Genomic DNA, 15,730 nt, shown 5'->3' on the forward strand with positions numbered 1-15,730 from the left:
TTGCGCCACTGCAAGAACCCCGCCCCCCCTGTGTTTTTGCATTCCCCTAAAAATATATCAAAAGGGACGCGGTGGCTCAGTGGGTTAGGACACTGAGCTTGTCGATCAGAAGGTCGGCAGTTTGGTGGGTCGAATCCCGAGTGCCGCGTAGAAGAGTGAGCGCTTGTCATTCGTCCCAGCTTCTGCCAACCTAGCAGTTCGAAAGCACGTAAAAATGCAAGTAGAAAAATAGGGACCACTGCGGTGGGAAGGTAACAGCGTTCCGTGCACCTTTGGTGTCTAGTCATGCCGGCCACATGACCACGGAGACATCCTTGGACGAGCGCTGGCTCTTCGGCTTTGAAACGGAGATGAGCACCGGCCCCTAGAGTCAGAAACGACTAGCACACATGTGCGGGGGAACCTATACCTTTACCTAAAAATATATCATTCTCAGTTGTTGTTTTTTTTTAAAGAGCTTCTTGACAGAAAACCCGTTAGCACAGAGGTCCCCAACCTTTTGGGCACCAGGGACCGGTTCCGTGGAGAGAGGCTTTCCCACGGACTAGAGGGTGCATGGTTTTGTGTGTTGCCTGCATCCCGCAGATAGGGCTTTGCTTGTTTGTGTGGACCGGTTGCTGGCATGCCACGGACCAGTACCGTTCCACGGGCCAGAAGTTGGGGACCCCTGTATTAGCAGTATGCATCCAAGTACCTATTTTTGTGGGTTTTTAGCTTTGGAAAAAAAAAACCTTTTGAGTTTCTTGGCGGAAGGCGGGGCGTCCACTTTGTCAATTGGCTTGCAATTTGCGAAAGGGAGTTTTGCCAAGGGCTTTTCTGTCTGCACGTGAAGTGTTGTTTCTTCAGTGCAGAAAAAATTATCTGTTTTCCATTTTTAGGCATGTCATATCCGAACTGGCCCGAAGAGAGCCCTGTTCCACTTGCCAGAAGCGACGGGCCTAAGGCTGTGTTTTCAAGATATGCAAATGATAGTGTTTATGCTAACTGGATGGTTTCACCCTCAGCGACCAAATTTATGGACAGAGTTTGATAGTTTTAACAGTTGCTGGCCGGAAGGTAACTAATGCAGGAAGGAGACCCCCACCCCCACCCCCCACCCCCGTGTCCAAAGAGAGTTGATTGTCCCCCTCAGCTCATTCTTTGAATAGCCACAACCGGTCGAAGCAAACAGGCGTTCCTTCCCTTTACCTTTTGAAATTTACATAAGTTGAAATTTACTTTTTTTAGTTTCTAAAATGTTTTCCTCCCCTTTTCTGATGGCGAACAGCATGACGGACTTTGTCCTGCTCTTAACATCCTAAAAGTGGCATCCAAAGGGGTTTCAAAACAGGCTGAGATCTTGGTCACGAGGATATATAGTCCACGGCTGCCATTTTGGGTCCCCTTGACCTCCCTGGCAGATTTTTTTAAAAAAAACTATTTTAGGACCTATTTCTCCAAGAATTTCATTTAGATTTGATGCAGCCGCTGGACTCCTTCCGTAAGTGTTCCGAATAACGTCTCAGTCGTGGAACGGCTGTTTTACGGGGCGGTGAGCGAAATCCTGTTGTTTCACTAGCGGCTTTTGTTCCCTGTGGTTGTTGCTAAGGAAAAAAAAAAGGCAAATTAGAGCAAGAAGCACAAAGTGGGAAGCACTTGTTGTTGTTTTTCCCCAAAATGCCTGAGCTCAATCTCGCATTAAGCGTTCAGATTGAATTGGCAGTAGGAAATTGGTTTGGCACCAAGAGTGATAATGGACCAAAAAACAGCATTTTGGAAACCTGTAGTAATAGTCTTACTCTTCTGTGGTTATAGGAAAATAAGTGTTCTTTAAAAAAAAAGACAAAAAAAATCAGGGTTAAATTGTTCTTACCGTTAGCACAATAGAAAACTTGGCTATCTTATAAGCTAGAGACCTGATCTTAGACTACCCACCCAATATAATTTGTTTTCCATCGCATTCCTTCTGGTTGTTATCTTAACGTGGGCTCCAGATGTTTTGAACAAAACTGGCACAAACAGAACCAGTTTAGTCTTGCTCCATAAATTTTGCTTTGTTCATTGAAAGCTTTTATTTCCGCCACCCATCCAGTACTTAACCATGGCGAATAAACTCCACACGCATAATTTGCATCTGCAGTCTTTCCCTTCCCTCGTAGACCAAATTTCTGCCTTCCACTTTAATTCCATTTCAACTGTTACGGTCCTCAGTCTTTAGTCAATATTAACAAGGATTCTTCAGATCAAACTGTTGGAAAACCTAAAGCACCAGGCAAAGATCCTCTGCGAGACAACTTTAATTGTTGGCCATGAAGAATTGACACTGCCTTGATGGTACACTATCATTATCTTCATATTCTATAGTCCAAGCCATGGTAAACCAGAAATCTTGGTTACATTAACCACCATTACTAACTGAAGACACATACATTGAGAGGGGAAAGGGGGCAAGATCCAGTTTGTGAACCAAAGCTAAGAGAAAATGAGTGTTGAGTTTGCATTAGCCCCAACAGAATCTTTAACTTATATTCCTGTTTTTGCATAAAACGTGTGTGTGTGTGCAGTACACACTCTTTCGTCTCATATTTAATCTTTACTCTGTGTATTTTGTGTGTTTTTTTCTCCTCCGTCAGGGTAGAGAGAAAAAAAAGTCTAAGGTTGTTTGTCTTTTTTCCAAAGAGTATAAAAGCTAAAATAAACCCCAGAAGTATTTTGTTTTTTTTCAATTTTGGCACATTTTTCGGAAGCGAGCTGAGTTTTTACAGAGCCTTCTTGCAATGTGTAGCAAGTGGCGCGTTACATGATTGTATTTTATTTTATTTTATTTTTTTTGTTCATCGTTTCACAATCTCTAAAGAATGCCGGAATGTGTGAATCCATCATTTTTATCCTTTTGGGATACCCTTGCGTATTCAAAATATACCAAAGCATTGCTCCCGTCTCTTTAGTTTTCAGCCGAGTAATTTTGTGCATCTCCTTTACGTGTTCCAATTATTTCAGAAATCACGAGTCAGATTGCCAAAAAAAAAACCAAAAAACCAAAACCCATCATACAAGAGGGCTGAACACTTCCTTAGGATAACTTGGTTTCCAAATAAGCTACTTTTCAGATGAAGGAACAGGAGGACATTTCTGTTCTGTAAACTATTATATTATGCATTTGTGTTTACAAGGAAAAAATGTATCTGTGTACACAGATGTCTAACAGCTGTCGGTATCCTGTAACACGCAGTCATCTCATAATAATAATAAAATATGTAAATGTCAAGAGTTTTAATAATTCATTGGGGTTGAGCAGAACTCTGTAGCGACTGAAGGGTCCCTATCATAAAATGGGGCCCTTGAGGAATTTAGCTACAATTGTCTAGTTTGGGCCAAAGGAAGAAATTGTACACTACAGGCAAGCCTCGACTTACAAAAATTCATTTAGTGACTGTTCCAAGTTACAACAGCACTGAAAGATGTGACCTGTGGCTGTTTGTACAGCGCAAGAAATTGTGCCCTGGGAGGGCCACAATCACACACTGTGTGTTTCTGTACCCGAGTCAGCAGTGTTGGCTTTCAATATAAAGACGAAAGAAGGAATGTGAATGAAGAAACATCGATTATTTTCCCTTAATCTTGGACTTTTGAGTTCCTTCTTTTAAAAAAAGCATACAGATCCACGGCTTTTACACAGCTTTTATGATTTTAGCTGTGGAGCAGCGATAAAGGAGTTTGACAAACCCAACACTGTGATCAGAAATAGCTGCTCTTTCTGCCATTGACCCATTGTCTTTTTCTATTTTCCATTGTCTGTCAACTTCCAGCTCAAGTAGCCAAATAAAAAATGCAGGATTATTCTCATTTCTGAAAAGCTTAACTGTTTATTGAATACATGGCCTGGTAAAGGCAAGGTAAAACTTTGCTATGGGAACCGTCTGCTATCTTCTTCACACCTGCTAGAATGTCCTTGAAAGGTTTCCATACTGCTGACTTTCCTTCCGTAGAACTGGAAAAGTTTCGTTTCTCTGACTCACCCAGTCAAAAAAAAAACACCTCCCCCCCTTTTTTTTGTCTAAGGGCAAGGTGAAAACAGAGGGGCACGTAGCTGCCAAATTTTCATTCTTGACACGATCTTTAATTCAAGGCGTCCTCGCAGGTTATTTGCACTCAAAAATAGCCACCAAGCAGCCAGGTTTTTCCTCTGTCGGCTGTGGAAATTTGAAATGACATTTTTTTTAAGACAAACAGCAGCGTAACTGTAAAACCTATGGATTATTTAAGAGAAGATTCTCAAACTTTTGCCCTTGACAGCTACAGGGAGAATATGAACATGTCATACATGCTATCCGAAAGGGGTTGTCCGATTATCTGTGGCCATAACTAAACAAGAATTTTCTAGAAGGCTGGAAGGAAAGCAGTTTGTGTCAGAATCTAAATCCAGGGTAAAGGGCCATGCCCAAAATATAAAATCACTCTTAATTACCTTTTTTTTTTTGATTCAGCACTCATTTTACAGGAAGTATTACAATCTAAAGAAGTTACAAGACAATTCGGCAAAAAGGGGAATCTAAATAACGTTGAAACAGTAAATTTTACCACAGGGCGCACACACAAAAAGGAAGATACGTAGATGAAACAGTTAATGCACCTGCACACCCAGGCAAAACCACACATAAAGCACAAAAATGAGGAACCACAAATAAGGACGGCAAAACTGGGTGAACATAACTGCCTGTGTTTCATTTAAACAAAAATTTAAGAAAACTTTGACAAGCATTTCAAAAGGAGGCTTGTCACCTCTTCTCTCCTTTTTCAGGGGAATACAAATTTTAGAAACATGTTTTGAGCATTCGATTGCGCTGTCTATTTTGGCTTGGCAAGAATAAAAAGCACGGCGGTCTTCACCCAATTTATTAATTTCTGGAAAGGGGTTTCTGATTTGCTCCGGGTTTTAAAAACAGAATATAATAAATACATTTTTGCACTCTTTTAACTGAATTTGCTGGCTTTTCGGAATTGTGGCGTGGTGTTTTTGTTTTGTTTTGTTTTGGTCATGGTGGTTTCTTTTCAGCGGTCTGATCTTATCGTGGTCTGTAGAAGTATTGCTCTCTCGCTTAACTCTGTTTGGAGATGGAGAGTATCTCTAGTATTGAAACGTGGCTCTGTTCCTTTTCTTCAAGACAGGTTCGAGACATTTTTCACTGCTACTCATGAAACATTCAAGAGAGGCTTCTACAATTATTTATTTATTCATTCATTCATTCATTCATTCATTCATTCATTCATTCATTCATTTATAAAAAACAGCTGAACTTTCCCAGGTTTGGAATCTTGTGTTAGGGCCGGTTGTAAATTAAAAATCGTAGCCCTGTCTTCAGTCAGATAGCCTTACATTTTCGTAGGAATCTCATCCAAAAGCAAAATCCCACTACCATAGAAACAGCCCCAGTTAGCATGTGGCAGGACTGCAAAAAAATAAATAAATCACCATATGTAAGTAGGCGTCAGGGGTGTGTGTGTGTGGTGTGTGTGTGTGTGTGTGTGTGTGTGTGTCCCTATCCTCAGATCCCAGAAGCTGAGTGAATTTGAGGCCGGAGAAGGAAAGGCGATTTTATAGATTTATTATTATTATGATTTGAGGCCAAAGTGCTAAGAAATGGGGAAAGAGAGGAAGGCTAACAAAACAGAGAAAGGAATGGCTAGTTGTCTGCTGATATGAATGGTCCTGGGTACTCTCTGAGCTTGCTTGTTTTCCTGCAGACGTTTCATTACTCTAACTAGGTAACAACATCAGGGCTAGAAGGGAGGGAGGAGGAGGAGGAGGAGGAGAACAATGACTTTGGGGTCCCCAGTGTTCTCTGAGCCTGGTTGTTTTCCTCTTCCTCCTCCCCCTCCTCCTCCCTGCACACCCCACCCCCTACTTGCACTGATGATGTTACCTGGTTTGGGCAATGAAACGTCTGCAAGAAAACAAGCCAGCTCAGAGTGCACCAGGGACCCCTCATGTCATCTCTGAGCTACACGTATTCTCCTTTATTGGTGTCTGCTGATAGGTTGCAGCTTGAGTTGAAATTAAGGGGACTTGGTTGTAAAGGAGAGAGAGAGAGGGAGAGGGAGGGGGAGAGAAGGAGAGTGATGGGAGAGAAGAGGGAGAGAAAAAGGGAGGGGGGGAAGAGATTGATTGATTGATTTGGACAGTGGCCGACTGTCCTTCTGAAGGGGTTGAGATACTGTGAAGATCACGAGAGGGAGGACATTCTGCTTTATAACCAACCTCCACAGATATTTTACCTGGACTGGTGTGGCCCAGGAATTCATAAGAAATAAGGTCACGATAAAATGACAATCGACTCATTTGTCACTCCCCTCATTGCTGCTACTACTGCCAAGCAACAATTGTCCAGATGCTAAGGTTAGGGGACAAAGATGTGGGCAAAAGGAGAAAGCAAATTCTTCCAAAATGAATTTCTAAAGATGGATAGCCTCGTAAGCAGGTAAGTGGGTGTCCCAGGAAAACATGCAGAGTTCTTCTTGATGTTAGTCGCGTATGGAAGGCTTGAGACTTGAATCGCAACCAGGATGGGGTTTTTTTGGGGGGGGGTATCTGTAAATGTAAGGGACGCGGTGGCTCAGTGGGTTAGGACGCTGAGCTTGTCGATCAGAAGGTCGGCATTTTAGCGGGTCGAATCCCGAGTGCCGCGTAACAGAGTGAGCGCCTGTCACTCGTCCTAGCTTCTGCCCACCTAGCAGTTCGAAAGCACGTAAAAATGCAAGTAGAAAAATAGGGACCACTATGGTGGGAAGGTAACAGCGTTCCGTGCGCCTTTGGCGTCTAGTCATGCCAGCCACGTGACCACGGAGACGTCCTCGGACAAGCGCTGGCTCTTCGGCTTTGAAACGGAGATGAGCACCGGCCCCTAGAGTTGGAAACGACTAGCACGCATGTGCGGGGGAACCTTTACCTTTATCTGTAAATGTTCATGTTTTCAGTCAGGTCTGTTGCCTCCAGATGTTCTGTTTGAATACAACTCAGAAATTCCAAACACCGATTGCTTTAAGACCATCTACCTTAGCTAATTCTTTCTCTCAGCTCCCTAATCAGGACTTCACTCAGAGGGCCGGTCAAAACAGGCTATAGTAGACCCAAGGCCACAACTCAAGGGATTCCTTGTTGACAATAGGTCCCGAGGTTGCTTTTCCAAAAGGCAACTCGACTTTATTTTCCCCTTGGTTTCCTTTGAGAACCGAAGAAGCTTCTTGGATGAGAAATGAAATGTTTTCAAGGAAACACCCCCCCCCCACACACACACACACAAAACACACACCTCCAGTTACCTTTTGGAAAAGCACCTTTGGGACAACCAGGACCTGGATGGTTGAGAATCTCCAGACTCATTTAAAACACTTCTGATTCTGTTTTTGTAGTGGCTTGTGGTGCTTTCTTGAAAAATTCAGGGAAAGCGTTAAGTCTCAGGAATGACTTCAAGCTTGTCCAGATCAAGAAACAATTACAGTCCCGTTTTTGTTTTTTTGTTTTTTGTTTGTTTGTGGCTAGTTATTGCTTCTCTGGCCTCTTAACCTGGGATACAGGGGCAATCCTATCGACCTTAAGTCAACTGAAATATCTACATTGCAATTCTGAGCAAGGCCACGGAAGGGTAGACGTCTCCTGCTCATCTAAGGCCGAATGGTGCCACGAAGAATTAGCGTGGTGTGCTCCTCGTTTGCTTTAAATGCAGGATGGGATTTTTATCCTCTTGTTTGCAAGCTTCGTCTTTTAGCAGCATCTCCTCACGAAGCTTGGCAACCGTCACCGTTCTTTGTTCTTTTGATGATCTTGTACAAAACAAGGATGTTGCCTTTTGGCCAAACCCTGTGCCTACATTTTTGTTTCCCAACCGGGATACGTTTCCTCTGGATATTTCCTTCCGTAATTAACCTAAGCAATTGATGTTTTCTTGTCGAGTGTTTACGACGTGTCCTAAACGTTCTAATTCTATTTTTTGTGTGTGAAATTACAATTTCCAGCTTTTCACCTGTTTTTTGGAGGACCCTCTCATGTTGTATGCATTCAACGTTGCGAGTAAAGTTCTGCATCCATTATCATTTGGGACAGTTGTCCATGCTTTGTGTCCATATAAAAATCCCCCAGCGTGACAGACATACAATTTTCCAACCTGGTCTTAATTGAAAGGAACGGAAGGCAGAAAAATTCCCCACACAGGATAGCTGTAAATCATGTTGTCCTTTGTCAGATTATCAGGAACAACTTTCCGAGAATGACTAAAGCTATTAATGGGATTATCACTGTTTGCACGTCCAGAAAAGATTTGCACACTAGCAATTTATTCTCCTACCCAACTGTCACCGTGGTGATGATTCACTAGTATGGATAGCACCTACTACTTTGGACGGCCCTGTTAATTTTAAGTAAAACTATCAGCGTGACTCACATTATATACATGCAGACGCATGCACAAATGCATACACAAGTATACATATTTACACATACAAAATACAAAAATAAAAGCAAAACACTTCTTCACTAGCAGAAAACAATGGAGGTTTTGAGTCTACTAGTAAACCTTAAGGGCACAGTAATATTGATCGGTTTTGGTGTAACAAAAACATGTAATAAGTGGAATATTTTTAGAGGTCATAAATTTTATGTATACCTTATTGGATCTAGTTGTTCTATATACTGGTGTTTCTCTTTTGGTTTGGTGTTTGATCTTTTTGTTTCCGTTTTAATCATCACCGTCTTGGGAGATGGGCAGCTATATACAAGGTATAAATAAATGATCAAGTGTGCTGAACCGCACATAAATCAACCAGGACTGAAAGTAACCACCCACTGTCCTAAGTGCAGAAATACAATTTAGCCCAACTCATCTCACAAGGATTTTGTGGGGGAAATAGGAAGAAGGGGTATTAGGCCATCTTTGCCACCTTGATTTATTTACAAAAACAATAAAAGGCAGGATAAATGTAGTCTTCCTTCCTGTTTGTGCTTAACAGATGGGGGCAGCACTACAGACTTACACCGTCATCCAGCTATCCACATGCGGAGATTAACAGTGACACACACGAGACTTTAATCAATCAGAATGAGTTTGATGAGTTTCTGTCCATTGTTTCTTGTCTTGCCTTCTGGTGCTTTGGAAAATACGTTGACCCCCCCTCTTTTCTTTGTGGCAGCCCCTCAAATACTGGAAGACTGCTATCATGTCCCCCCTGGTCCAGCCATACCCAATTCCTGCAGCCTTTCTTCTTCGTATGTTTTAGTCTCCAGGCCTTAATAATCATCTAAGTTGCTCTTCTTTGCACTCCCCCACCCCCCCCAAAAGTCTCACCATCTTTTTTCGTAATGCAGTGACCAAAACTGGATGCCATATTCCAGGTGTGGCCTTATTACATTTACCAGATACACTTACCACAAAGAGGCTGAACTAATAACGAAGAAGTTGATTGCAGCTGCCCTCGACAATAAACACACGCGCAATGGCACACAGCCACGGGGCACTGAGGTTGCTAAGGCTTACCAGCTTTCTGCCACAATGGTGGAGTAGTGCAAGAAGTGCGAAGCGCAAAAGGCCTTTTACGAGGACCGTCCACAGGAGCAGTTTGAGATTCAAACCCTGTGCATCGCGGAAATGCACGGTCCCACCCCCAGGATGGCTGAAAAACCCAGGAGCAGCGCTTTAAACTGATTTGTGGCTGTGACGAAAAAGCACACAGCCAGAGAACGCAGCTTAAAACCTCAGCTTAAAAGCATGCATTTAACGAACTGCATTGAACTATTAGTACAGTTTGTATAAAGCCTTAGTAAGGCCGCACCTGGGATTCTGCATCCAGTTTTGGTCGCTGCATTACAAAAAGAGATGTTGAGACTTTGGGAAAAATGTGCAACGGAGAGCAACTAAGATAATTAAAGGCCTGGACATTAAAATATACGAAGAACGGCTGCAGGAATTGGGTATGGCCAGAGAAAAGAAGGATGGGGGGGGGGAACATAAAAGCAGTATTCCAGTATTTGAGGAGCTGCCACAAAGAAGAAAATGGGGTCAACTTATTTTCCAAAGCGCCCGAGGGCAGGACAAGAAGCAACGGATGGAAACTAATCAAGGAGAGAAACCACCTGGAATTAAGGAGAAACAGTGAGGACAATTAGCCAGTGGAACTGCATGCCTCCAGAAGTTATGGGTGCTTAATCACTGTCTGAAATGGTATAGGACAGTGGTGGGATTCAGCCGGTTCGCACCACTTTGGCAGAACTGGTAGCTAATTTTTGGGTTGCCCAGGCCCAGAATGGACATCCGGAAGCGGCATCCACACAGAGAACCGGCTGTTCCCCTATTTCAATCCCACCACTGGCATAGGATCTCCTGTTCGAGCAGGGGGCTGGACTAGAAGACCTCCAAGGTCACTCCCAGCTCTATTCCGATTCTGAGAAAGAGACTTCCGACTGTTTTTCACGCTTAACGACCGCTGCAGCATCTCCACGGTCGCAAGATCAAAATTCAAATCAAGCAAAAGCCGTGCGACTAATTTAACAACCGCCGCGGTTCACTTCAACAACTTCAACAAGCAAGGTGGTAAAACGGGGCAAAGCGTTTCGCATAGCAACACAAATTTTGGCCTCCTTTGCGGTCGTAAGCTGAGGACCGGCTGCATTGCAGAAGCTTATCTCCTGTTTTGACAGAGCACACGTTTGAAATTAAGTTTCAAAGGGGGAAAAAAACAACCAGCCTAAATTCTATTGTATCTTAACAGATAGTTTACTTAACACAGAAGAGGATTCGGACCAGGGGGCAAAACTCGCTTAGTGACAGAAATTTTAGGGGTCCCAGGGCTGCGTGGGACCCCGAGTTGGAAACAGACGCAAGCAAGGAGACGTAAACGCTAGCCAGCACCCAGTCCCCACCTCTTGCAACCGGGCCCGCCGTAAGGACGAGTACAGGTGGTCTTCCGACTTAAACGGTTCATTTAGCGACCGTTCAAAGTCACGGAATGAACTTATGGCCGATTTTTTTCTTCCCCCACGCATACGACCATCGCAGCCATCCCCAGGATCACGTCATTTTTTTTTTACATTCACAGTCTCGGCAACTAGTTCCTATTTACGACGGTCGCAGCGTCCCCGGGATCGGGTGATCCCCGTTTCGCAACCTTCTGACCGGCAAAGTCACTGGGGAAGACAGGTTTGCTTAACCGCCACCGGGTGACTACCCGAAGAGCTTGCAGCGATTCGCTTAACATCCCTGCGAAGGGAAGTCGTAAAACGGGGCAAAGCTGGCTTAGCAAGGCAGGGAAGCCTAACCGACCGCACAATTGGCTGACTAACGGAAGAGCTTGCAGCGATTCGCTTAACATCCGCGGGAAGGGACGCGGGCAGCGTCTCGCTCATCCCCATCCAGGCCGGGCTCCACGGGGAGGCCGTAAAGCGAGGACCGCCTCCTCCCCTCCCCCCAAGGGCAGCCGGGGCCAGGCGAGGCTGCGGAGACGCGGGGCTGGCGGCCGGCCGGGAGGAGCTCCGTCCGCCCGGCCCCGGCTGGGATGATGTCACCGGCGCGCTGAAGCTCCGGCGGCGGCCCCCAGGCGCCCCGCCCGCCCCGCAGCCCCGCCGGCCCGCCTCGCCTCCGCCTCCAGCCGGCCGGGCGGGCGGGCGGACGGACGGGCGGGGCGCCGCCGAGCCTGCCCGCCTCCTGGGCGCCGCCGCCGCCGCCGCTGCCGCCGCTGGAAGGGGCGGCCCCGCGGGAGGCCAGGCCAGGCCGGGCCCCGTTGGCTGGCTGGCGCGCAGGAAGCGCTGCGGCGAGGCGGAGGTAAGCCGGGCTCCTTCGGGGCTGGCGAGGGGGGGGGGGGGAGTCCCTTCTGGTCCCTTCCTTCCTTCCTTCCTTCCTTCCCTTCCTCCCTCTCTTTCTCCTTCCTTCCTTCCCTCCCTCCGTGTCTTCTTCCTTCCTTCCTTCCCTTCTTTTCTTCCTCCTTCCTTCCTTCCTCCCTTTCTCTCTCCTTCCTTCCCTCCCTTCCCTCCATGTCTTCTTCCTTCCTTCCTTCCTTCCTTCCCTTCTTTTCTTCCTCCTTCCTTCCTTCCTCCCTTTCTCTCTCCTTCCTTCCCTCCCTTCCCTCCATGTCTTCTTCCTTCCTTCCCTTCTTTTCTTCCTCCTTCCTTCCCTCCCTTTCTTCCCCGCTCCCTCCCTCTCTTTCTCCTTCCTTCCTTCCCTTCTTTTTTCCTCCTTCCTTCCTTTCTCTCTCCTTCCTTCCCTCCCTCCCTCCATGTCTTCTTCCTTCCTTCCTTCTTCCCTCCCTCCCTCCCTCCCTTTCTTCTTCCTTCCACCCTTCCTTCCTTCCCTCCCTCTCTCTCTCCTTCCTTCCCTCCCCTCCTTCCTTGCTCCTTTTCTCTCTCCTTCCTTCCCTCCCTTCCTCCCTCCCTCCCTCTCTTTCTCCTTCCCTCCCTCCCTCCTCCCTCCTCTCCCCATCCTTCCCTTCCCTGCCCCAAACCTCCACTGGCCCTCCCCCACCCTCCCCTCTCCCAAATTGGGCTTGGTGCAGAGAAGAGAGAGAGAGAGAGTCGTCTCGTCTCCCCCCCCACCTTCTCCCGCCGCGTTTGCTGGGTGGGAAGGCGGGTTCAGACGACCCGCGCGTGTATAGGAACGTTCCGTGTCCGAACCGCAAATACCCCCCCTCTTTTCCTCTCCCTCTAGCTCGCTGCTTCGTCCCCTTCCCCCCTTTATTTTCCCCTGCCTTGAAGCTTTTCCTGCCGGCAGAGCTTTTTTTCCCCTCCCCCTCCTCGAAGACACGCACGTCTGAATGGGGAGGGCTGTCGTTGTCGTGTCCCGCTTTGCAGGGGAAGCGGCTCTGCTTGTGTTTGGAGAGGCGGACTCGTGTTTGGCATGAAGCGGGCTGGTGCGTGTCGACAGACCCCAGTTGTGAAGGGCGAGTTGGGTTTCTGCTGCCTCTAAACCCCGTGATTAATATCGGAACGAAGCTCTCTGACCCGATTAGTGCTGAGCGTGTCGTGTGAAGCCGGTTACGTTGTGCACGGGCACCGCTTCCACGTTTTCTGGAAGGAAAGCTGCGGATCCAAGTCCGGCCGAGGAGACATTTTCTCCTCCGCTGCAAGTTTGCCTCTCTACCGCTTAGGAATCAAGTTGGGTGTTTATTCTAAATATTTGATACTTTTTCTTTCTTTCTTTTTCAAAACAAAATCTCACAGGGCGGGGAGTTTCCACAACCAGCTTGAAGTTGCTTTTTTTTAAGTACTTTGCTAAATTGTAGGTTATGTAGTTCCTTCTGTTCTTGCTTTTCTTTTTAGGTGGAGGGGAAGGCAACGTGGAGGGGAGGGGAGGGGAGGGGGGTGTCACGGTTTTCGCCCGGCGGAGGGAAGCCTGTCAAAACTTGGGTTGAGTTTTTTGCTCCTTGGCCAAACTCTAGAGTGGGCAGTTGTTGAATTGCAATATTGGAGGCTCCCTACCATTAAGAGGTTAACATGCAAAGAACGGTTGCTGGAACTGGGCATGTCTGCCTAATTTAATGAAGAGAAGGACGAGGTGGTGACATGATAGCAGTCTTCTAGTCTCTCAGGGGCTGCCGCAAAGAAGAGGGAGTCAAGCTGTTCTCCAAAGCACCAGAAGGCAGGAGAAGAAGCAACGGATGGAAACTAGTCAAGGAGAGAAGAAGCAACCTAGAACTAAGGAGAAACTTCCTGACCGTTAGAACAACTAACCAGTGGAACCAACCTGCCTGCAGAAGCGGTGAATGCTCCAACACTGGAAGGTTTTAAGAAGAGACTGGACAGCCATTGGTCTGAAATGGGATAGGGTTTCTTGCCTGAGCAGGGGGTTGGACTAGATGACCTCCAAAGTTCCTTCCAACATTCTACTCTACTCTACTCTACAGTCTTCTATTGTATTCTGTTCTACATTATTCTATTTCAATTTCTAGTTCTATTTTTAAATTCTGTTCTATATTCTAAATTCTATATTGTATTCTAATCTACATTATTCTATTTCTATTCTATTCTATTCTATTCTATTCTATTCTATTCTATTCTATTCTATTCTATTCTATTCTATTCTATTCTATTTTCTATTCTATTCTATTCCATATTTTCTATCCTATCCTATCCTATCCTATCCTATCCACATGTATTGTAAGGTGTATTATTTCTAGCCCAGCTGATTATTCCTGGGGTGGGAGATGCATTTGTTGTAGGGAGCAGAACCTGTAAACTGGATGAAACGCTGTTGTTCATTCTGCTGGATCCTCGTGTCCGCCTGTTCTCGCCCTGCCCTTTCAAACAGCCTTATCTTCTGAGCAGATTTCCCCCTCTTGCAACACACATAATCCTTCAACTTACGACTGTTCGCTTAGCGACCGTCCGAAATTAAAACCTTTTCCCCGCTTCACCACCATTGCAGCCTCCCCATTGAATTCCCGTATTTTTTTCTTTTTGTTTGAAGTCGTTTTATTCCGTTTTGCAAAACGTACGTGTTAAAAAAAACACGCCCCAAAACAATCAGGAGAAATGGATAAAGAGTAATGAGAGAGCAGAGGAAAACACAAATATATGCAAGGTAGTCCTCGGCTTAACAACAGTTTGTTTAAGTGACCGCACTGGAAAAAAAAGTGACTTAATGACTCTTATTTTTTCACGCTTACGATGGTTGCAGCGCCCCAAAGCGATCACGTCACCAAAACTCAGACTCACATTTATGACATCGCGGCATCCCCGGTGTGTGTTTCACACGATCCCCTTTTGCGACGACCTCCCAAGCAAAGTCCGTGGGGGGGGGAAAGCCGGATTTCACGTAACAACGGTGTTACTCACTTATGAACTGCAGTGATTCGCTTAACAGCGGAGGCCAGCAAAGGTCGTAAAGGGAGGCAGGCGTCGCTTAGCAAACGTCTCGCTGAGCAAGGGGCTGGATCGAGGTCCCTCGTGCGGGTGGGTGGTTTTATTTTTTGTTTTAAGCAGCCAAGATTGCTCCTCCTTCTCGTTGCGTGGTGTGTGAAGGCCGTGAAGCTGACGAGGTGGCCCAGCTGAACTGGGGTTACTGGATCGTCTGAACTCCCACGCTGGGGAATCCTTGGGCTTGCCGGTCTGCCTTTGCTGCGTCCTCACCAGTCAGCGGTTGTTGTAAATATTTAATGCGAACTATTGCAAACACTCCGAAGCCTTAGGTAAATGCCAGCTGCTAATTACCCTGCCCCATAAAAATTAAAGTGCCGGCCGGTTGCCGGTTGCGTCTGTTAGCAAACAGTTCTTGAACAGAGGATTTGAGAAGGGAAAAGGAGGCGGAAGAAGCGATTATCCTCTTCCTTCAGCCTGTCTCTCGCTTCCGCTTGGGCTGTGCCAAAAATGTCTCCTGGAAAGTGCGTAGGACAATGGGACTGGGTCAAAATTCAATTTCTTTCCTTTTCCCTTCCTTTCCTTTCTCTTCCCTTTCTCTCTCTCTCTCTCTCTCTCTTTCTTTCTTTCTTGCAACTTTTATTTTTTGCACTCTTCAAATTTAACTAGAATAGTTAGCCATCTCCCTCTCCTTCCTTCCTTCCTTCCTTCCTTCCTTCCTTCCTTCCTTCCTTCCTTCCTTCCTTCCTTCCTTCTTTCCTTCCCTTCCCTTCCCTTCCCTTCCCTTCCCTTCCCTTCCTCTTATGAAAGAAAGTTTTCTTTCTTTTTCTTTCTTTCTTTCTTTCTTTCTTTCTTTCTTTCTTTCTTTCTTTCTTTCTTTCTTTCTTTTCACCTTTTGTTTTTTTGCCCTCTTCTAAT

The 15,730-nt window shown here is 45.9% G+C and overlaps 2 protein-coding genes across 2 annotated transcripts in view; both read left to right on the forward strand.

The window, feature by feature from the left end:
• Positions 1-1,030, forward strand: part of RET (ret proto-oncogene) — a gene marked incomplete at both ends in the record, with an annotated part of 108,077 nt that extends 107,047 nt beyond the window's left edge. The window contains one exon of the mRNA XM_081329728.1: positions 879-1,030. Within this exon, the coding sequence (XP_081185854.1) occupies positions 879-1,030 (152 nt within the window). The remainder of the gene's footprint in view (positions 1-878) is intronic.
• A 10,687-nt stretch (positions 1,031-11,717) lies between these two features.
• Positions 11,718-15,730, forward strand: part of CSGALNACT2 (chondroitin sulfate N-acetylgalactosaminyltransferase 2) — a 40,152-nt gene continuing 36,139 nt past the window's right edge. The window contains exon 1 of the mRNA XM_081328240.1: positions 11,718-11,786. The gene's annotated coding sequence lies outside the window, so the exon portion shown is untranslated. The remainder of the gene's footprint in view (positions 11,787-15,730) is intronic.

The sequence above is a fragment of the Vipera berus genome (genome assembly GCF_964194415.1).
Source record: "Vipera berus genome assembly, chromosome: 5".
Taxonomy (NCBI): domain Eukaryota; kingdom Metazoa; phylum Chordata; class Lepidosauria; order Squamata; family Viperidae; genus Vipera; species Vipera berus.